The sequence below is a fragment of the Pholcus phalangioides genome, unplaced genomic scaffold, assembly GCF_987345545.1.
Source record: "Pholcus phalangioides strain wild (caught in Gottingen) unplaced genomic scaffold, Ppha-v1.0 ptg000008l_1, whole genome shotgun sequence".
In the NCBI taxonomy this organism is placed as follows: Eukaryota; Metazoa; Arthropoda; class Arachnida; order Araneae; family Pholcidae; genus Pholcus; species Pholcus phalangioides.
Genome location: NW_028301601.1, coordinates 18,534,926 through 18,558,086, shown reverse-complemented (window position 1 = coordinate 18,558,086; position 23,161 = coordinate 18,534,926). Strand labels below are relative to the sequence as shown.

The window sequence follows — 23,161 nt, the reverse complement described above, 5'->3', positions numbered from 1 at the left end:
CCTAATTTTGTAAAAATGAACTAAGCGGCACATTTTTACAGATCGCTCAAGTGCCCAGTGGTACGATTCCAGAACATTTAAGCGGCCCGTGGCACATTTTCAGATGTGAACAATGATCACATCAACATTTAAATGACTTAATGATCACTTAAATGATCCGGGACACAGTTCCAGAACACTTAAGCGATTCGTGACACATTTAGAGATCCCTTGAGGGACATGTGGCGTAGTTTTAGAGCACTTAAGTGGCCCCCAGTGCGGTTCTACATCACTCTTGTTACCAGCGGCACATTCTCAGATTGTTTAAGTGATCCGCGGCATATAATTATGGATCACTTGAGTGATGCGTGGCACAGTTCCAGATGACTTAAGCGGCCCGGACACATTTCCAGATCACTTGGATCCGCGAAAGATTCAGAGATCACTAAAGTGGCTCTGTAGGGCATTTATCAATAAGGTGGGGGGGGGTGTCACTTCAAGTGCCCACAAACTATCGAAAGGTTTTTCTCGTTTTTGGCGCACCGCGTAAGATGCTGTTAAAAATATTTCATATTTTCATAAAGGGTGGTTGATGACGTAAGCAATATCCAAACCCCCCTCCCTCCCCCTTGTCATCAAAAGTCAGCAAATCGGAAACTCCCTCCCCTCCCCCATCGAAGATGACGTAATACTTGAACGGCTCCTTTTCTCTTGAGGCCCTCCTGGTCGTGCCCGGGTGGTCCCCATGCGTTAAGACGGCACTGTCCGTGAGTCCTTAAACGTCTGTATGATTCGTTGAGACGCAAGCGACCAGCTCTTTCGAAGGCCAAGTCGTGACTGTTCCATCACGATAATGCGGCGGGCGGCACACAGGTCCCTCTTGTGACAACGCATGGTTACCTGTCACATCCGATACTTCTACAACCAGCTTATTTCCCTGACCTTTTCCTCATGTGACTTTTACCTTTTTCCTCGGATAAAGAACTTTCTCAAGGGGGTAATGATTCTCAGGTTCCGAAAAAGTACCTAGGCACTGGTGCATATGGCAAAAAAAAACAAAAGAAGGCTTGTAATCCGCATTTACATCTTCGAAGGAATAATGGCATAAATGCATAATTGCACAGTGTAATTACTTCGAAGGAAACACCAACTAAACAGGTTCTATCTGTAATCATTCGTCCGTAATAAAATAGGTCCCGCAACTTTGTAGTATTTGAGTTCGAAATTTGCCGAAAACGAAGGAAAAAAAAACAACCTTTAAGTATTAAGGTTTCCTTGTGCTGTATATACTCTCCATGTACTGTTCTTTCCCTCTTTTTCAGTTATTTTCGAACTGAAATATCTCGGCTGGCTCAGAAACATGAAAATTTTTTTGCTCTGCTCAGACCGAGCAACAACTTTTCGCGGGGAACCGTATGAGCATGTTTTGTTTTTTTAAATCTCAGTACATATATACGGGCCTATACGACTTGTAGTAGAAAAAATGTGCACGTTATGCGGATACTTTTTTGTAACTGAAAGTATGTTCTTATGGCGAACTGTTTGCGATTTATTCGCGAGCCGAAACGGATTCGAGTTTTCACGCAGTCGTTTGTACACCTGTGAGACTTGTTTTTCTCATGTCATTCCGGGCCATCTGCGGCACATCAGAATCGCAAAAATATTTTCTTTATCGTTTGGAAATGACAACACATGTATTAAGCTGTTCAGGTGGTTTTCCTGCGCGCTTCTTTCGCAGTAACATTGTGTTTCACATGATTGTAGGAATGCGTCTCTTTCGAGTTTGAGGCGATAGAATGTTTTTCTCGGCAAAAAGGTTTTACAATTCGAGGCGATACAGTATATGTATTGATGTTTTCCTCTTTCTGCAAAGCAATAAAAATGCTTCACCGAAATGAAATACCTTTACATTCATTGATTGAAAAAATAACCATTTATTGGCGTCGTCGCGGGGGCGTAAGCAAGATCAGATTATGGGGGAAGGAAGGGAAACATTTTGGAAGTTTGAAGGGTACCTTTGGAATCTCTTCGAGAGATATTTTGAGTGACTAACCTTGAGCGACTAAAAGCATTTTAAATGTGTCGTTTAAATTTATTTTTCATTTTTGATGGTGGGGGGGCCCCTTCATACAATCGCGTATGTGCATCAGTGTAATTTCAGAAATTTGTAACGAGTGGTTATCCCTCGAAGTACACATTTAATGTGAAACCCTTCACAACGTTTGAGTACTGCTGTCACTGCTGCAAGAAGTTTTTTTTACCTTTTTTAGCATTATTAAGAGCCTTGTTTTCTAGAGCAATATTAAAAACATTGAACGTTGTAGCAATGTGTTGGAGAATCAGTGAATTCTCGAACGTACGTGGGGAAAACCACTGTTTAGGATTCTTCTGAATTTTTGAATTTTTCGCTCAGGTATTGTTAGGAATATTATTTGACGGGATGATATTGAAATTATGAGACGCTGTAGCACTGTATCGCATTCGAAAGAATGCAACAAGTTTTGTTTGTTGGAGTCTTTCGAAATTTTTGTTGCATTCTTTCCAAATTTCATTTTCTTTGCATTCTTTTAAAATTTTGTTTGTTACAATCTTTCAAAATTTTTATTTTTGCAACCATTTGAAATTTTTATTTTTTTTTTGCATTCTTAAGTAATTTTTTTTGCATTCTCAAGTAATTTTTGCTGCATTCTTAAGTAATTTTTGCTGCATTCTTAAGTAATTTTTGCTGCATTCTTAAGTAATTTTTGCTGCATTCTTAAGTAATTTTTGCTGCATTCTTTCGAAATGTCTGTTGCATTCTTTTGAATTTTTTGTTGCATTCTGTCGAAATTACTTTTTTTTGCTTTGTTTCAAAATTTCATTTTTTTTTCAATCCTTTCAAAATTTTGTTTGTTGCATCAATTTGAAATTTTATTCTATGCATTTTCTTTTGAAATTTTATTCTTTGCATTCTTTTGAAATTTTATTCTTTGCATTCTTTTGAAATTTTATTTTTGCATTCTTTTGAAATTTTATTTTTGCATTCTTTTGAAATTTTATTTTTGCATTCTTTTGAAATTTTATTTTTGCATTCTTTTGAAATTTTATTTTTGCATTCTTTTGAAATTTTATTTTTGCATTCTTTTGAAATTTTATTTTTGCATTCTTTTGAAATTTTATTTTTGCATTCTTTTGAAATTTTATTTTTGCATTCTTTTGAAATATTTTTTGCTGCATTCTTTTGAAATATTTTTTGCTGCATTCTTTTGAAATATTTTTTGCTGCATTCTTTTGAAATTTTGTTTGTTGCATTCATTATCATTTTTATTCACGATCATTCTTCTCTCATGCAGCTGTCAATGGAAGAATCTACGGTACCATAGAAGGGCTCGTCGCGAGGAACGGAACCAAAACAGCTTGGTACCTTCTGGGAATGGGCAGCGAGGAGGACTTGCACACCGCCCATTTCCATGGCCAGACATTCCTCTTCAAATCGGACACGACGCGGAGAGGGGACGTCGTCGACTTGTTCCCGGGATCCTTCGAAACGGTCGAGATGGTCAATGACAATCCTGGAACGTGGATACTCCACTGCCACGTCGACGATCACATGAGCTACGGAATGGCAGCGCTCTTCACCGTCACCAACCGATAGATCATCCAATTCAAATGTCGATGACACTGTATATTAATAAATATTGGGTAAAATAAAATTATTCGGAAAAACAATCATTTCTTACTTGATCTTGACTGAAAATGTTATCGTGAAATCATTGTTGCACAAAGCAGTCTTATCTTAGACCATTGTTGTTCGAAACAATCTTTAAACCACTAATATTTAAAGCAATCTTAAACAATTTTAGTTGAGTAGATCCAAAACCATGTGCGTTCTTCACCCATTATTATTCGGAAATATTTTCAAACCATTGTAATGCAAAATAAAGATCTTCAACTCACTATCATCCATTTCAGACAACACCATCATCGCTGCTGTGCGGTCGTGTGGCCATCGTGCTGGACTCTGAGGATCCAAGTTGGAACCGTGTTGACGGCACAGTGGTGGTCGACTGAAGTTGGTTTTCCAGCTTCGAGGCACGAATGTGAGCCGGTCTCCCATTTGAAAAAAGTCTATCCACAGAAAGCATTCAGACCTACAACACGAATGGCTGACAAAACATGAAGGTTCAAGCATTTTCCATCTTTACTTTAGAAAATAGAAGCCAGATGACAACGAGAGCAACTCGACAACGTAAATACGTTAGGTCCAAGCATACACTCAGAACACACATTCCGGCATATGCCTATTCGTTAGAAATTCCGTAGAGGAATGTGTTCGATGTGCACGTTCGGTTTAGTAATAGATAACAATATCTACAGCATGCAGGCCTCCGCGTAAAGCTCTTGACGTCATTGAAGGAGGTCATCTCTCCTACAGCCATTGGATACACTACAAAAAAGGGTAAAGATGGCGCATGCGTCGGCCTGCTATATCCAATGGCTATAGGTAAGATGACCTTTCTTCAGTGACGTCACGAGCTTCGTGCGGAGGCCTTCTGCTATAGATGGTGTTGTTCCAGAGCAATCTTCAAATCATTGTTATCTAGAGCAATCTTCAAATCATTGTTATCTAGAGCAATCTTCAAATCATTGTTATCTAGAGCAATCTTCAAATCATTGTTATCTAGAGCAATCTTCAAATCATTGTTATCTAGAGCAATCTTCAAATCATTGTTATCTAGAGCAATCTTCAAATCATTGTTATCTAGAGCAATCTTCAAATCATTGTTATCTAGAGCAATCTTCAAATCATTGTTATCTAGAGCAATCTTCAAATCATTGTTATCCAGAGCAATCTTCAAATCATTTTTATCCGTTATCCTGAGGAATCTTCAAATCATTATTATCCAGAGCAATCTTCAAATCATTATTATCCAGAGCAATCTTCAAATCATTTTTATCCGTTATCCTGAGGAATCTTCAAATCATCTTCGATTATCCGAAGCAATCTTCAAACCATCTTCAATTTTTAGAAGCAATTTTTAGATCATTGCTCTTCAAAGCAAGCTTCAAATCATCTCATCCGAAGCAATTCTTTATTTATTTAAATACAAACTACAGGCAAAAGCCCAGTTACAGTTTGCATATATGAATACAAGAAAAACATATATATACACAAAGTTCAAAGTTTAAAAATATACATCATCAGTATTACTACATCTCAGAAATCGGTACAATGGAGAATTTTTCAAAACATCAGAACGATATGGAGGAACATAAAAAAGATTACGACATCTAAGATTGATTCGTGGGCAATAAAAAGTAATAAGGTTTAGAATATCAGGTGCATCAATATCAGTGTGAATAATTTTTACAAAAAACCTAGTAAGGGCCCTGAGACGGCGAGTTTCAAGGGAATCATAACAGAACGATGAGCGAAGTATTTCGTTTGGTAAGTAGTGATTATATGACTGATGTTTCTTAAAATATACGTAGCGTAAAAACCTGTTTTGAACACGTTCAGTTTTAACTATATTAAATAAGCAATGTGTATTCCAAATTATGTTACAGTATTCCAAAACAGATCGAACATAGGAATTGAAAAGTTACAAAATAGTTTCAACACTGGGAAAAAGCTTACTATTACGAATTATAAAACCAAGACTTCTGGATGCTTTAGACACTATACAATTAATATGTTGGTTAAACGAAAAAGAACTGTGAAATATAACACCTAAATCCTTCACACAATCAACCCTTAGAAGTAATTGACCATCAATACTGTAATCGTATATAAGTGGAGAATGCCTCCTACTATAGGTAATACATTACACTTATCAATGTTTAAATACAACTTATTATATGCACACCAAATTATTGTGTGTATTGTGTGTGTGTGTGTGTTATAAATTATATCATTGTTATAGCTGCAGCAATTGTTAAAATCAATGTTAGCTGGAGTAATTGCTAAAACCAATGATTCTCAAAATCACCGGTATCCCGAGTAATGGAGTAATCTTCAAGCCATCTTTAGGTACCCGAAGCAATCTCCAAACCATTGTTATTCGATTCATGAAACCATGACTATTCAAATCAGTGTGTGTATAACTGTATTCGGACAATACATTTCATTTACCAAACTTTTGTTATTCGCAAAATAAAAGTATTCACAAAACACTCACAATTAACAATAATTATCAAAATCCCGATACCTTCACAGCAAAATATAACGAGCTACATTATCAGAAAATTTATAAAAATCCCATAGGGACTAATTTCCAGAAAATTACCGCTCCTCTATTCCAACGTGGAAAAAAAATAATTAATCGACGAGATAAAACAATTGAATTACTGATGCAACTCAAGCGATTTACATCCCATAAAAAGAAAACAAGCATCAATTAATCAACCCTAAAATATTCGTAAAATTTAATGGTTAATATATTCTAAAAATGGTAATTAGAGATAAGAAGAAGAAGGGGAAATGATTAATATGGAAGCCAAATTAACGATTCTTTAGGTAGAAAAAAAAAAAAAAAATTTAACTATAAGGAACTCTCTCCTCCGAAAGAGAATGAAGCAGCACATAATCTGTCATCATGCGAAATTACGCGGTTATTAATGTCGGATGACGCACCGCAAGGGATTATGGTTGTTTTTTTTCTTGTCTTGCTTTTAATCTCCTATTCAGAGAGAACTCAAAGAAGTAATAAATAAATGAATAATAAGTACGTATAAGAAAGAGAAGGGAAAACAAAAATTGGCTTCTTTTACTACATGTACATGAAAAAAAAGGAACAAATAACGCTATGAATCAGAGGCTAGAAATGACTGCCATCTGTTTGCGAGTAGATGTAATGTCTTGTCTGGAAAACTTTAATGGCCAACAAAAGTTTATTCTATCGTGACTATGTAGAAAAAACATCGATGTTTTCTTGGCTATCGAATTGTTTATTATGTGTGAAAAATTTTATCACAGATCGAATTTTGTTTGTTAGTTAATTGATATTAAAATTAATTTAATTTATATATTACTTTGATAATACATAGGATGACCATATTTCCTCGAAAGAAATACGGGACATTGGGATTCCAAATACGGGACATCGCCAATTATTGCCAAAAATGACGCAAAAAACGAACAAAGTCACCAAATATTGTTGAAATAACGGAGAAATCACAATGGCGGGAAATGCAGCATTACTGCTAATTACAGTGGGTTAAAATGAATTCCACGAAAAAAAATTTTCACAAAGACAAATGTGGGAGACTCATATACTCATTTATAGTTGCAGTTATGATAATATAATTTATAAGTTGAAAATAATTTCAATCTTCGACTTCAATAAAGAATAAAAATTCAAGTAGGCTTCGTGCAAAATACGGGAAAAACCGGGACACTTTTGCTAAAAAGTCGGGACAGCCAAAAAAACAGAAAATACCGGAACTGTCCCGGGAAATACGGGACGTATGGTCACCCTAATAATACATAAATGTGTGATATTTTCGTAACAGTTGTAATTTCTAGAATCCTTAAGGGGATTGCTGCACGCAAATTTTCCAAAAAGAATTTTTTTACAATTTTTACATACTATGAAATTTTCTGTGTTTTTGTTCTACCTGTACTAAAAATATTTTAATATAAACTGCTGGCAGGCGTTTTATACACATGCTAATGCTATTCTCACTGGAATGTGTTTTTCCTGAAAACTAAGTTTTTTTGTTAGATAAGGAAAATGTTTTCGAACACCACTCATTCACACAGTGGTGTTAGACAGGGTGGTCAAAAAGTCCATAAAAAATTCATAAAAACTGGAAAAATAATCGAAGTAAGGAAAGGTTTGCAGGGTTAGCATCACTAGATCACGGGAATTTTTTTTCAGACAGGGGAAAAAAAAATAACCCAAAAAGCAGCTTGTACGATCGACTTCCAGAAGTCGATGGAAGATGGGTAACACCACAATGTTGAGACACACACACACACAAAGTTTCAACACATTTGAATGAGTGGTGGTTCGAGGAAATAGATTTAGTGAGAAAAACATCAGCATGTGTATAATGCCTGCCAGCAGTTTGTATTAAAATATTTTAAGAATATTTTTAGTACAGGTAGAACAAAAACTTGAACATAGTTGGACGCAGAAAATTTTATAGTATTTAAAAATTGGAAAATCTGTTTTTTGGAAAATTTGCATGCACCAACCCCCCTTAAAGCAGGGATTAACCTATGCGGTCATTCTTCAGATCCGGTCTCCATATTTTGCTATGAGCATTTAAATCACTATTCATAATAATAATTCCATTGCCATTTTTATTGCACACTTCTTCGAGTTGTATTAGATGTTCCTCTATGTCTTACGATGGAGAACAATATGTAGATATGTAATACAATCTTAGTTTTATCAATCTCTATTCAGAGAGATTTTAATCAATTTCTATCTTTGCAGCAACAATATTTTTACTGGTTTCTAATTTTATCACATTCATCCGTTTGTTTGTTATTGCTACTCCTGCTTTAGGTTCTTCTTCATTGGCAATTATCCTCCATTTCATAGGAATCCCCATAACTTTTCCTTCGAAGAAATAACACACACACACGTTAATCAAACACTAAATTCCGACATCATGAAAGTTCGAAATGAATAAAAGAACCACGCAATTGTAGAATTGGTGAAAATTAATTCCAGAAGTGATGGGAAACGATTCCAGATTTAATTACAAATAATTGAAAATTAATAAGCGAAATAAATCCTGAATTTATGAAATAATTTCAGAATTAGCCAAAGCTTTGAATAATTTTTGGCTCCCTGTTTGATTTGGGGGTCCTGAGCTGTGCGCCAACCAGTTAAGACACTATGGACTGATTTCGAAATTAAGCGTTTTGTCAATGAGGAAAATTTTATGAGAAATTTTCAATTTAAAATACACTTACGGGTCGCGAAGTTGATCGTGTAGCTGATTTTGGGTCGCGTCCGAAAAAAGGTTAAGTACCCTTGCCTTAAAGGAAATAGAAATGCTTGGAATGTACATCATCATCATCATTTGGCGTCCCATAGGGGAAGAGCTTAGGCAAATTTTGCCCATTGCTCTAGCACCAAGTGGTTCAACATGAGTTGTAGGTCATGTAAGAATGAAGAAAGATATTATTCTGTGGAAATACCCAGAGTTTGGTGACTGCTCCGGGGACGAGAGTTATGGTGTCTATTACCACATTGTATTGGGTCTCTGTATGGGACATTAAGGAGAACCGCAACCAGTAAAGCCATGTCAGAGAATTTGAGGCTGCTCCTGTCTGCGGTGCCCTTTTAGAAAAGGAGCAGAGAAGGTCTCAGGGATATGGCTGAGAACTCAACATGAGGTTATTAAATAGTAATGCATGAAAGTTCAAGTTAAAGCAGAATTGAAACTCACCATGAATTTAGGTGTTTAGTGTAATTTAGAAAATTTACCAAGTTGTAAATGCTGGGAGCATTCACAACTTCACTTAGAGTCACCTGATGATCACCGAAGTAGTTCCTTCTCGGGATGGAGAAGGCGGGACATCGTCCCACATAGTGGAGTGGAGTTTCGTCTTCTTCTCCACACGCAGGACAAATAGGTGAATCTGTATAACTACAGTTGTGTAGGTGTTTCGCTAGGTTAGCATGACCAGTGATGATCTGTATAACCTGTCGAATTTGTTTCCTGTTCAATGAGATAAGTTTTTTAGCAATATTCGGATGGGTTCCCAAGGCCAGCTTGGCCTGTCTGCAGTCCTGCCTTGAGTTCCATTGCCGCATGTGTTTGTCTTCTATCCATTGTTTGACATCTCCTTTGATGGTTGACATCGAAACAGGATAGAAAGGTTCAGGACCAGATAGCTTCATGTTCGCTGCCTCTTTGGCTATCTGGTCTGCGAGTTCATTTCCCTGGAAATTTACGTGACCAGGAACCCAGTAAAGGTTGATGTTGTTGCTCAATGCGGCCAAGTTATTCAGCATGTCAGTGCAGTATTTTACACACAGTTGAAACTTGAGGAAGTTGTCAAGAGCCAATAGTGCTGCTTGGCTGTCAGAGAAGATAACAATTTGTTTTCCATGATACCCTTTGGTAATCAGACTTTCAGCCAGTATGGCTATTGCTAATACTTCAGCTTGAAAGACCGTCGACGTTTTGCCTAGATACAAATGTATCTTATGGTAGTCGTGATCCACTCCAAAGATGCGGAAAATTGCTCCAGCCCCAGTATCAGTAATCCTAGAGCCATCGATGTAACATTCAATAACTCCTGTTGAGATGCTATCAATTATGTGGGCAACTTCATTTCTCCTGAGTATGTGGATAGTGAAGCATTTAGTAAAATTTTTTGTTTTGGAACAGGAGTCTTTTGGCATTAGTAGAGAGGGTATCTCCGCTTTTCCCAGTAGACAGCTGTCAAGATGATTCTTGAAAGAAGGTTTGTATCCCATATATGGTCGATTGCACCATGTACCATTTCTTTCCATCCTATACATAGTTTTAAACGCTTCTCCTTGTAGGTACCATCTCAGAGGTGGTATCTTAAGAGTAGTTTCAAGGGCGATGGAGGGAGAGCTGGGTAAGGCTCCCGTGATAAGAATGCAAGCTAGTCTTTGCACTTTTTGCAAGACAGTTTCATAAGAGGTCTTTGATAACACCTGGTGCCATACCACACAACCATAGCTCAGCATTGGGCGTGCTATGGCAGTATAAATCCACTGAGTGGTTTTAGGGTTTAAACCCCAGGCTTTACCAATAATTCTTTTGCACAGCATAAGTATATTAGTGGCCCGTTTAGCTCGTTCATGAATATGGGATTTCCAGGAGAGCTTAGAATCCAAGTGACATCCAAGGTATTTCACTCTGTCACATATGGTTAATTCTTGTCCCTTGAGGGTTAAGTTTCCAATTTCCCATTTTCTGTTCCATGTGAAAATCACAATTCTGGTTTTTTCCATGGAAAATGTTAGTTGGTGTTTGTCACCCCATCTGCTGACAGAGTTTAAAATTTGTTGAGCAAGAATCCTCATTGTGGATAAATCATGCCCTTGAATGAGCACGACTAAGTCGTCTGCATATGCCTGTGTATACCCTGGTCCTTTCATTAGATCAGAGATCAGGGAGCTGAAGACCATGTTCCATAGAAAGGGAGAAAGGATTCCTCCTTGCGGACATCCTCTTCTGATAGCTCTTTCAGCTTGGGCATCAAGAACATGAGCAGTAATTGTTCGGTTCCTGAGCATATGATCAATCCATCTAGTTAACATAGGTGGAATGTTAAAATCTATTAGTGCCTTACATACAGAGTCAAAAGTAACGTTGTCAAAGGCTCCAACGATGTCCAGAAAAATACCAACAGCAAATTGTCCATTGATAATTGTGTTTTCAATTCTCCAAATCAGTTGATGAAGAGCAGAGTCAGTGGAAAACCCTGTATTAAAACCATGCTGGTTCACATTAATCTTACCCATTAAGAGAGGAATCTCTTGAAGATGCCAGAGTATCAGTTTTTCCAGTAACTTTAACTGGAAAGAAGATAATGTAATCATTCTGAAGGATGATGATTTATAATAGGTGTCTTTTCCTGGTTTTGGTAGGAAGACACCTCTGGAGCTCTTCCATACTTTTGGTATATATCCCAAAACTAGGCTGGCTTTGAAGAGGCGAATCAGCTCAATGCCTATAACTTTCCATCCTTTTTGTAAAAAGATAGGATATATTCCATCTGTGCCTGGTGACTTGAAGGGAGAAAATCCCCTCAAGGCTTCGGTACATTTGTCATATTCAACTATCATGTTGGCTATTGAGGTGTCTACTGGTTCCAGGATGGGCGTAGCCTGTACACCACAGTCTGGTTCCGTTGGTCCACCTAGGTGATAGTCCAGAAGACATTCCAGCGTCTCCACTGGGCTGGCAGTATAATTACCATCTGGTCGTTCTATAACATTAATTTTATCATAGGAATTGTTTTTGATCAATTTGGTAACCTTGGCAGTTTCTGACAGTGAATTCATCTCTGTACAGAACTTCTTCCAAGAACTATTTTTCACTTTTCTGATTTCTTTCTTGAACTTTCGTTGGACTTCCTTATAGTAAGTCCAATTTGATTCAAGTTTAGTCCTAACAGCCTTCCTGTGTGCCTTCCTCGTTTCTTTACGGAGGAGTTCAAGATCTTTAGTCCACCAATTTTTTGAGTAGACTTTAGATTTGTCAGGCTTGAGTGGACACGCCTGATTCGCTGAGTTCCTGATCACCTCTGTCAGAATGGCAGCATGGTGATCCAAGTCATCTACTGTTAAGATCTCGTCACAGGGGTTGGCGAGAGTGTTGAGCTGGCTTTCCAGGTTTCTATTAAAAAGATCCCAGTTTGTGTTCTTAAAATTCCGAAAAAAAGTGGGAGTAAATGTTGCTTCGTAGTAGAAGTTTATGAACATATGATCAGATAAGGAGGGTTCATCACTGACCCTCCATCTCTTGATCGTGTTTGCAATATCTATTGAGACCAGGGTCAGATCAATAACTTCTTCCCGATTACATGTACGGAAAGTCGGTGTGTGCCCCTGGTTAGCCCAAACCAGATTGGTTTTCATGAGGAGCTCCAGTAATGTTTCTCCTCTTTGATTTATGTCTGAGCTGCCCCACGCTGTGTGGTGAGCATTGGCATCACATCCAAATATCATACTTATATTGTGATGTTCGCAGTATTCCACCAGTTCACAGAACATTTGCGGAATTTTGAGATCATAGGCCATATAGACTGAGCAGATCATAATAAGGCGATTCTTGTTTAGTCCCTTGCCCTTAATCAGAACTGCAACAACGTCTTCTGATGTGAATTGTGGCAGTGCCCAGGCATGGATACTTTTGGCAAGGTATACACATGCTCTTGGATGAAACCCCGTTCCTTTCTTAACGAAGAGTTGGGAGTTGGGTAGACGGCCCATAATCATCCCGTTTCTGACCCATGGTTCTTGAATCAGAGCTACAAAATGATTATGGTTGCGAAAAGAAGCTGCAAGGTTGTAGGATGCAGCCTTGCTATGTTGTAAATTTATCTGCCTAAATAACATTGGCAAGGTATGTTACAAAATTACTTACCAGTGGGTAAAATAATACCACTCGGTGTATAGGTTTAACCGAGGAGGTTGCAGAGATGTCCTAGGATAGATCAGAGTCGGACCCGGTGTTATACTCCAGGTCCAACGCCACTTCCATCTCTGGGTCGTTGTCCTTATTTGCATCTAAGGGTCTGGATGTAGACCCCGTTTCATCAGCGGGTGCTGACCGTTCTTCTGCCTGGGGAGGTGTTGGCTTCTCAGGCCGTTGAGTAGAAATTGTTGGCCTGTGCTGTCGAGATGGCTCCCTGAATGTGACAGCACTCAAGCCACAATGAACAGTGAAAGATCTAGTGGAAAGCCACTCCACCATCGCTTGCTCCACCCCGATCACCAAGGTATTACCCCCATTTCCCGGGATGACAGCTCGCAGGTGAAGTTGGCCAGACACCAGGTCTTCATTGCATTTACTGAGCAGTTTAAGGGATTTGTTAGGATCCCTATCTCCAGGAATCCAGACAAAGAATTTTTTCATTGGTGGTCTATCACCAGGTCCTAGGGCAAGGTACCCGGTATGACCATCAACGTTTGGTGGAGGTGGTAAACCGTTGATTACTGTTTTCAACCACCCCAGGGTGGTCTGGTCTCTGCATATAATGCGAAGACCTTCCTCCCCAAAGATGGTTCGATCAACGTGAGGGTAAATACCCCCAGTGTCCTCCAGAATCTGGTCCTCCACCGAGTTGGTAATGTGGGACACATCAGCTGGAGTCAGTTTCCTTTCTGGATCCTTAGCCTGGACCCTGAGGGTGATGCCTTTCTTTGTAGCCTTGCTGTAGGAAGAGTCCTTGCAAGGCTTCTTGAAATTTGATTCTGGCGTGTCGCCAGGGACTCTTCCACGCTTGCGAGGAATGGCCCCTTTTGTCTGTGAGGCCTCGGCAGTGCCCGATGCAATTCCTGAGGGTCCAGGCGTAATGGCCTTCTCATTCCTTGCATCATCCTCTGCCAAGGTCACATTTGCCAGAGCTTTCTCCAGGTTACGCCTTTCTCTTTGGCGTTTCTTTTTGGTTTTCTTCTTCTCGTTGGCCGAGAGAAGTTGATTTCCCTCTACAGCAGGGTTCCTGGCTTCCGCTTGTGCTTCCACGGGTGTTTCCACACGTGCTTCGGCTCTCGTTTTCACTCTCGCTTCCACCTCTCCTCCTGGTGCAGGGGTTAGATGCTTTGGGGATTGGCATCCAGCGTTTTTTTCTCTTTTTTCCTTATTTTCCAAATTCATGGTCAGTTTGTAGAGAGATTGTGCGACCAGTATCCCTGGGTTTCCTCAGAGGGAGATTTCCTAGAGCTGACCCCAGATTCCTTCATGCAATAGTGGCCTCGGGAGAGCCCCCCGCATCGTCGAGCATTACCCCACCCAGGTGCCACCTGGAAATACAGGACGAGCGGGATTATACACCAGTTGATAGGGCAGCCTCCCCGTTGGCTAGACAGGGTTCGGGCCCTTGTACTACCTGGCGGCCCAGGAAACGCTAAACCCAGTTTTTCCCCTGTACCCTCTACTGCAGACATCCTCTGAGACCCCATTCCATCCCCCACAGAGTTCCTCCAGTTCTTCTGATCGCACGAGGGAGAAGCTACCACTTTCTTCGTTCGAGTCTTGTTGCTTTAGCATACAAGATCCCAGGGGGCCCCGACGTGGAGGTGAAGATAAGTGGCTTTGACTGAGCAGGGCCCACCGGACTTCGTCGAAATTACCGGCACCAATCGAGGACTGGATTTAGGGCCAATATCAACTCCATCAGGGTTTTTGACTCAACGTTGTCGAGAAATCCCTGCTAGCCTTCTGCCCCCCTGCTTGGAATGTAACTGTTGTCTCGCGTATGCTTCGAATAACAGAGCTTTTGACAGCGCTAAGAAGAAATAGGAATTTAGAATGATTGGGAAGACATTGGGTTTCAAGAATACTTCGAATAAAAAGGTTTCAAGAACGCTTCGAATGAAATAGGGTTTTATATACGTAAGAAAGCTTTGAATAATAACTTGAATAATGCATTGGGTAATCGTGGTTTGAAGAACGTTATCTCTCATTTAAAAATAAATAATAAATAGAAAAATTATAAGTATATAAGAAAGAAAGGAAACAAAAATGGGGCTTCTTTTATTACGTACACGAGAAAACAAATGACGCTACGAATCAGTGGCAAAATTGGCTGCCATGTGTTTTTGAGTAGACGTAATACCTTTTTTGGAACTCTATAGTGACTAACGCTCACTATTTCTAAATAATCAATATGTTGTTGAATAATGTTTCGAATAAATAGTCTCAGAAATGATTAAAAAAAAATAGTCTCAGAAATGATTCAAAAAAAATAGTCTCAGAAATGATTCAAAAAAAGAGTCTCAGAAATGATTCAAAAAAATAGTCTCAGAAATGATTAAAAAAAAATAGTCTCAGAAATGATTAAAAAAAAATAGTTTCAGAAATGATTCAAAAAAAGTCTCAGAAATGATTCAAAAAAATAGTCTCAGAAATGATTCAAAAAAAGAGTCTCAGAAATGATTCAAAAAAATAGTCTCAGAAATGATTCAAAAAAATAGTCTCAGAAATGATTCAAAAAAAGAGCCTCAGAAATTATTCAAAAAAAGTCTCAGAAATGATTCAAAAAAAATAGTCTCAGAAATGATTCAAAAAAATAGTCTCAGAAATGATTCAGAAAAAGTCTCAGAAATGATTCAAAAAAATAGTCTCAGAAATGATTCAGAAAAAGAGTCTCAGAAATGATTCAAAAAAATAGTCTCAGAAATGATTCAAAAAAATAGTCTCAGAAATGATTCAAAAAAATAGTCTCAGAAATGATTCAAAAAAATAGTCTCAGAAATGATTCAAAAAAATAGTCTCAGAAATGATTCAAAAAAATAGTCTCAGAAATGATTCAAAAAAATAGTCTCAGAAATGATTCAAAAAAATAGTCTCAGAAATGATTCGAATAATAGGGACTGAGCTAATGCCTTGAATAATGATTGTATCCTTAAGGAATCCTTAAAAGAAATGTGGTACAAAAATCCTTGAAATGAACGTTGTTTCACTTGTGCTTCGAATAACGGTGCTTTTTCCATCGCTAGGGAGAAATAGGAATTTAGAATAGAAATTTTGCTCGGAAAAGAAGTATAGGAATTTAGAATACGAACAGGGTTTCAAAGATTTTAAGAGAGAGAGAGGGTGTGTGTGTGTGTGTGTGTGTGTGTGTGTGTGTGTGTGTGTGTGTGTGTGTGTGTGTGTGTGTGTGTGTGAGAGAGAGAGAGAGAGGCTGTAACAATGCTTTGAGTAATCGCGGTTTCAAGAATTTAATCTACCATTCAAAAAGAACTAATTGGAAAACAATAAATAAATTATAAGTATAAAAAAAAGAAAACTCTAAAAAATGGCTTTTTTTTACTACACGTATATGGAAAAGAACAAATACGCCATAAGTCACAAGACTGGCATCTGTTTGTGAGTGCACGTAATGTCTTATCTGGGAAAGCTTTAATGGCTATCAAAAGTTTTTTTTCCTTAAAAACTTTTGTGCATTATAGCTTATTATGTAAAAATGATCAATTTTTTATTATCATGACAATTTATTATGGTTTTTGATGAATTTCCATTCGAATCGAACTTAGAACGTCGATTCACAGATATTAAAATCATTGTAATATATATAACCAGGTTTCATTTCTCTTTTAACGATAACCGTAGTATAATCGTGTTAAGAATTCGTTTGTCCATAAGCTCCGTTGCATCATTAACTTCCTAAATAGAAGCACGGTATCTTACCGTGTGAGGAATTCGGCAGGATCGTCTTAAGATCATCATGTAGGCTGGAAATGCCTAACAATTGATGTGCGTACTCAAAAATTTTAACCAGGGGCCCTACCATTCCCTCCCATGCGTATAAAAGGTTATCCAAAAGAAACTGACTTGTGTTCTAGCGATCACGATTACTATTTGTGTCGATTCTGAGAGCGCATTAGAGACAAATAGATGTCCCACAGCAACTGTTAAGCAGTTGGTACGACACAGAATCGAAGGTAACCGAAAGGATCATGGTTCGAATCCAAGTCTATTTTTTCCTCCTCTCTTACTTCCCTTCTTTGGGGTTTCCTCCGAATACAACGGGGGGAAACGACGCTTGTTCATGAATTGGGAGGAATCCACCGACTGATATTCGGATTACGGTATTTTACACTCGCGACAGCGTTGCGTTTGTGAAAAATTCAGTTTTTAAATGAGAAAAATAATTACAATACAATCACAAAACTGCAAGTAATTGCCTTTTTAGTATGCGAACAGTAATAAAACGTGTGTGGGGCGGCTGGCTGGTACGCCACCCCCCGCAGCAAGTGCCTCGTGACCCCCCCCCCCCCTCCCCACAAACTCCTCCGGGAATGTCGTGACGTTTAATTACAGCTTTGAGGGAAAAACAAAATAATAATAATCTACTCTATATTATAAAATCACTAACTCGAAAAAGGGCCCGTTTCTATGCAACGGAAATTAGTGACGATTTTATGTAACGGAAGTCGGTTATGATTTTGGGTCAAATTTTCATTTAACTCTTGCATATATCGGGACCCATTTGACCCATCGGGACCAAGGTATGTGCATGTACCGAGAGGCTCCCACATCCTACAGCAGGGCCCCTGGGCTGGAATGGATGGCGAGCCCCCAAGGTTTTTAACAACTGGCTGTTGCGAAGATGAATTTTTGGAAAGAGAGAAAATTCAACTACCCTCTTGCGGGGATATCGAACCCACGTCCTTTCACTTTCCGTTTGAATAAAAAAAATTCCTGGTTAATAAAAATCCTTGTATGGATAGCGGAGAGTGACGACATTCTTTTGATAAGTCGCCATCTGGTGGCAGCATCAGCAGTTGTGAGCTTGGCTCGAGTCAGGTCTGCCCGTCCATGTGCGGTTCTGTCCAGAGCATCATTCCGCATTAACGCTGTTATTTCTTCTTTCCAAATTTCTCTCCATTTTTCGTATTTGAATATCTTAGAGAATAGTTTACTTAGAAGCAAGAATTAATTTGACCAACGGAATGGTCATCGTTGCGCGCCGCATTATTTGTGGCACTCCGGTGTACAACAAAGTGAAATCACCCTGAAAACTCGCACATCAGTAAACGCCACAAAATAATGTGGTGAAAGATACGGGCAATTTTTAGTCGCTGAACTAATTTTACCCTGGGCATTATGTTCCCTTTCATCTTCATTAGTATATTTATCTCGGTGTTTCTCGACCTTTCTGAACCCAAGGACCAGCAAAATGTCTGATACAATTCGACGGACCACTTGCGTCCCGTATTACGGGACATTTATGTATTTTTCAATGAAATCACAAACTTTTGCTTCACTTTATGAACTGGACAATTTCATTTATTTTGAATCATTTTTCATTTAGGTACATCGGTGTCCTGGTTTGTCATCATGAACGCAAGCTGTTTTTTTCTAAAAATTAAAAAGAAAATTATGTATCCAAGATATGTAAAATTTTATACCAGCATAAGATAGCACATACAATCAAGAACATGCGTAAAAAATTTGAAATAGATGAATGTTTAAACAGTATTTTGAATGATATATATCTATTTATAATAATTCAAATACTGTTGTTGGGATGATGAATGAATATATAAATAAATTATAATTATTCCTATTAGAGCATATTTTTTCCCCCATGTTAAAAGGTACGAGACACCTTAAGACGATGATGATGGTTGTAAAAGTATTTTGAATATCCAAAAAAAGAAACTAAGATTTCAATATTTAAAATAATTTATGTATATATGAAAGTTCAATAATGTGTTTCAAATGAGAGTGATTCGAAGAATGCTTCGTATAACAGTGGTTCAATAATGCTCCGAATCAAGATTGTTTCAATAATGCTTCGATTCAAGATAGTTTTAATAATGCTCGATTCAAGATAGTTTTAATAATGCTTCGATTCAAGATTGTTTCAATAATGCTTCGATTCAAGATAGTTTTAATAATGCTCGATTCAAGATTGTTTCAATAATGCTTCGATTCAAGATTGTTTCAATAATGCTTCGATTCAAGATAGTTTTAATAATGCTTCGATTCAAGATTGTTTCAATAATGCTTCGATTAACAATAATTTCATAAATGAGAATAGACTTTTGTATATCATTTTCAAATATTTAATTTGATTCTCCTCATTTAACAAATTGATTAATTTAATTTTGTTTCCGAATCTCCAAAGTGTCAATGAAAACGAAATTTATTCCATAATTCGGAAAAACAATGTTTTTCTTACATTTAAAAAACACACTTGTATAATATATTTCTAATTGTCATATAATATTTATAATCTCTTATCAAACAATATCTTAACAATGTAAACAACCCCTTATTTGCATCGAGCTTCTTTCATTCAAAGAGTATAAATTACTAAAGTACATTCTACTGTATAGGTTTTCGTTGCCAGGGCAACAAATAAACAAATAGGAAAACACTTACCGTGATTCGATATGCAAATAACTTCAGACTCATTCCAGTAAAATAATGGTTCTCTATCATACACGATATTTGTGAGCTCAAAAATAAAATTTAATAGCTATTATTATGAGAATATTGATATTATTTGTTTAGGGAAAACCAGCTAGCTCCATTTATTACCCAAAAACATCATGTATTTTGAACAAATAATAGTAATTATATTGGAATTTTATCTTTCAATTTTTCCGTTCCAGAAATAACTTTTCACAGCATTCAGATATCAAAACAAAATTTTTGATTATTTGTGATCAAAAATTTTGATTATTTAATAGTTTATTAGCTTCAAAAATTTGTTTTCTTGTATTAATTTAAATAATTTTTGCTGTCCAGAAATTACTTCTCCCATTTCTATATTTTTACTTGTCCTCTCTCAGTTAGTAATTATTAATTAAAAACTATTTTGTTTATTAATTATTAATTTTTAATAATCACTAATTTATTCCATTTTCTAATTTTTTGCCAGTCCAGAAATTATTTATTTTTTGCCGGTTGTCAAATTATTTTTCATATTTTACGGTATTTTTTTTTTTTTTTGCGATCTCTTATACGTCCTATTAATTTATTTGATCTAAATATTATGCCTCCAATTTTTATTTATTTTTGCCGGTGGTCCTCCAATTATTTCTCCCACTTGTTCATTATTATTTTTAAATAACTCAGACCACTACAGCAACTCCACGTTGATTAGAGACGGATTGGTTTTCGGTGATAACAGATATATAGTTCGCCTGATCTCTGATCATTTTTGCTCACGCAATTTATTCCGGGCTTCCTTAAACAAAATCTCAAATCATTTACGAAACTTATCATCACTCTCGTGGCAATAGACTATAAGAATAAATCTCTGCCGATGTCCGCGCGTTTTGCTGAGAGGAGGCAAAGTTATGGACAGCTCAATATTCTCTTGAAAACTCTCGCAGGAAAAGAAGTAAGCAACGCCAACATGATTCGAAATGGCGTTAGTTTGTGTTTAAGAGTTTTGATCAGGGTTGTTTGGTTTAAACCTTGGTTAAAACCAAGTGGTTTTTTTCAACAAATCAAATAAAAGTTGCCTAAATATAATATTTTTTTCCTTGAAAAATATCATATTGGTTCATTATTAGCCAAAATTTTTCATTTTTACCACATTTTATATCCTTGGGGTACATTCTGATGGTATATCTTTAAACGACATAAGATTTTATAAGCGGTTTTTTTTCAAAAAGTCTCGTAAAAGTGGCCATAATATATACAGTCAAACCTCGTTAATGAGTCAATCTTGGGAGAGCAAAAATACGACTTGATATGCGGAGTGACTCATTAAACGGAGTAAGCCCTAGCTGTGCCATTTCCTGCCTGAAGATAATAGGGACTTCCAAAAAGTGATCCGGTAAGCGGAGTGACGTGTTAACCGGGTGACGCACTAACGAGGTTTGACTGTATATATTTTTCATATGAAGTATCTTAGTTATTTAAAGTTATATACAAAAGCCAAAATTTCTCATTCTTACAACATTTTCTACCCTTTGGCTACATTCAGATGCTCTATCTTTAGCAAATTCATGAATAAGGATTGCATCACACATCTAAATGCAGTGGTGTATTATCTCATAGGGTTTCTTTTTCCCTTCAGAAAGAAGCAGCAACAGTAGTGACACCATCATGCTAGGGGCAGGTGGTCCTATAATCCAATAAAGACATCAGCTGTCCTTAAAGGACAAAGACTAGTGTACTAGTAGTTACATTACCTCACATACATTTTCATTTTCTTTCCCATAAGAAGTAGCACGTCTCCTACTGTATATCTCCCAGTCTTAATATTCAAAAGTAGTTTTTTTTATACTTTCACACTGTTAAGCCCAGTTAATCAGGGTTCTACTGAATAATAATAACAGATTTATGAAAAATAATTAGCTATATACAGGGTGATTATAATTTGAAGTTTTGATTCCATAACTATTCAATAAGAACTACTGGTCAGAATGACTTGAAAATTTGCATGAATATTCCTGAAGCAATGGAAGTTTGTTTCGCAAAAGGAAAAAAAAAATGCAAGTAGTGCAAAATGTGCAGGTAGATGATGCTGTACTTGGCCAGCAGTATAATCTATTTTGTGCAACCACATCGTTTTGGCACTTCCACAGCATCAGTGTGTGGATAGAACTTCTATCAAGATGCACATTGCAATACCAGCAAAGCAGCTGCTGAAAACCCATTTTGACAGGATGCACCTTAACCCTTTTAACTTCTGGCTGTGGGGGGGGGGGGGGGGGGGGGTACCTCAAAATGTCATAAACAGTGGTCAGATTGCAAAATTTGGTGAATTGCAATCTCCAGCACATCCCTTATATATGGTAGAAGTTCCTCAGGAATATTAACATGGGGGCGCGTTTGGTTTAATGAAGCTGAATTGCAAGCACATCCACATCATGACCATGGCATACTCCGATTCTGTTGTTGAACAACAATTTTTGTGCTTTCAACCTCAGGTTGGACAACATATTTAACATTTCTTAAGTAAGTTGTAGTTATTTGTTCAATTACTTCGTTTTTTGTGATGTTTCCATGAATTATGAAATCGTGGAATGCTATAATTAAGGTATCATTTTGCCATGACTGACTATCGTTTTCATTCTGCGAGCAAATTTCCCACGTGTTGGATGATGTCATTAATTTTAAATTTTTAAGTATTTTTTCCCCCTTTACCAAATAAAATTGCATTTTTTCAGGAATATTCATGTCAATTTTCAAGTCATTTTGACAATAGTTCTTTTTTTACAGTGTTTTGAAATCAGAACCTTAGTTATAATCACCCTGTATATCGTAAATCATTGCTAATTAATCTGCATTATTTATGCTTCATTAAATACATTATATTCACTTAATTTTTATTACTTTTTTCAAAATAGCTTCCTAATTAAGCATACTGAAAGTAACTGGAGGAAAAACCTTTATATACTATATGATTAATTGAAAGAATTTTCAAACACACAGTAATCCATTGAGTTGAGCAAAAAATAATTAAATTACAAAAGTTGGTTTTTGTTAAAATGTAAGAAATATTTATTGATTAATTAGTATGGGAATAGTGTTAATTACATTAATAACCATTTCATTTTAGTTAATTATTAGAAGTTTGAATGATTTTTCAGAAATTTCATTGTTTTTAATGTTAATACTATTTAAAACAAAAAACCGGTTTGAACCAAAAAAACCTGGTTTAAACCAAAAAAAACCCGGTTTTTTGGTTTTTTTCAAAAAAACCGGTTTTTTTACCGACCCTGGTTTTGATAGAGATGTGAGAAAAATCGTGAAAGTGTGGAAAAATATCCCTAATAAATTCGTCTTATAAACAAATTGCGCCATCGCTTTCACTAATTAGAGCCCGGATTAAATACAAAATGCACATACGCATTTGCATATTTTGGCCTTTTTTAGCATTAATGCATTTAAATGCATAAAATCAAAGAATTTGTAGTATAAGTGCAGGTTTTTGAAGGTTTATTAAAGCTCTCTCAATTTTTTTTCTATAATTTTTCAAATAAATATTGTTTCATAACATCGGTTATTTTTCCCGCAGGTTAAATTTAGTGAATTATTTGTAAAGTATTTTATGAATATT

The 23,161-nt window shown here is 36.9% G+C and overlaps 1 protein-coding gene across 1 annotated transcript in view; it reads left to right on the top strand.

Annotated features, from left to right (window-relative positions):
• The window catches only part of Mco1 (Multicopper oxidase 1), a 67,663-nt gene extending 63,915 nt beyond the window's left edge, over positions 1 to 3,748 (top strand). The window contains exon 15 of the mRNA XM_089234311.1: positions 3,312 to 3,748. Within this exon, the coding sequence (XP_089090437.1) occupies positions 3,312 to 3,613 (302 nt within the window). The 3' untranslated portion in view covers positions 3,614 to 3,748. The remainder of the gene's footprint in view (positions 1 to 3,311) is intronic.
• Positions 3,749 to 23,161: the final 19,413 nt, after the last annotated feature.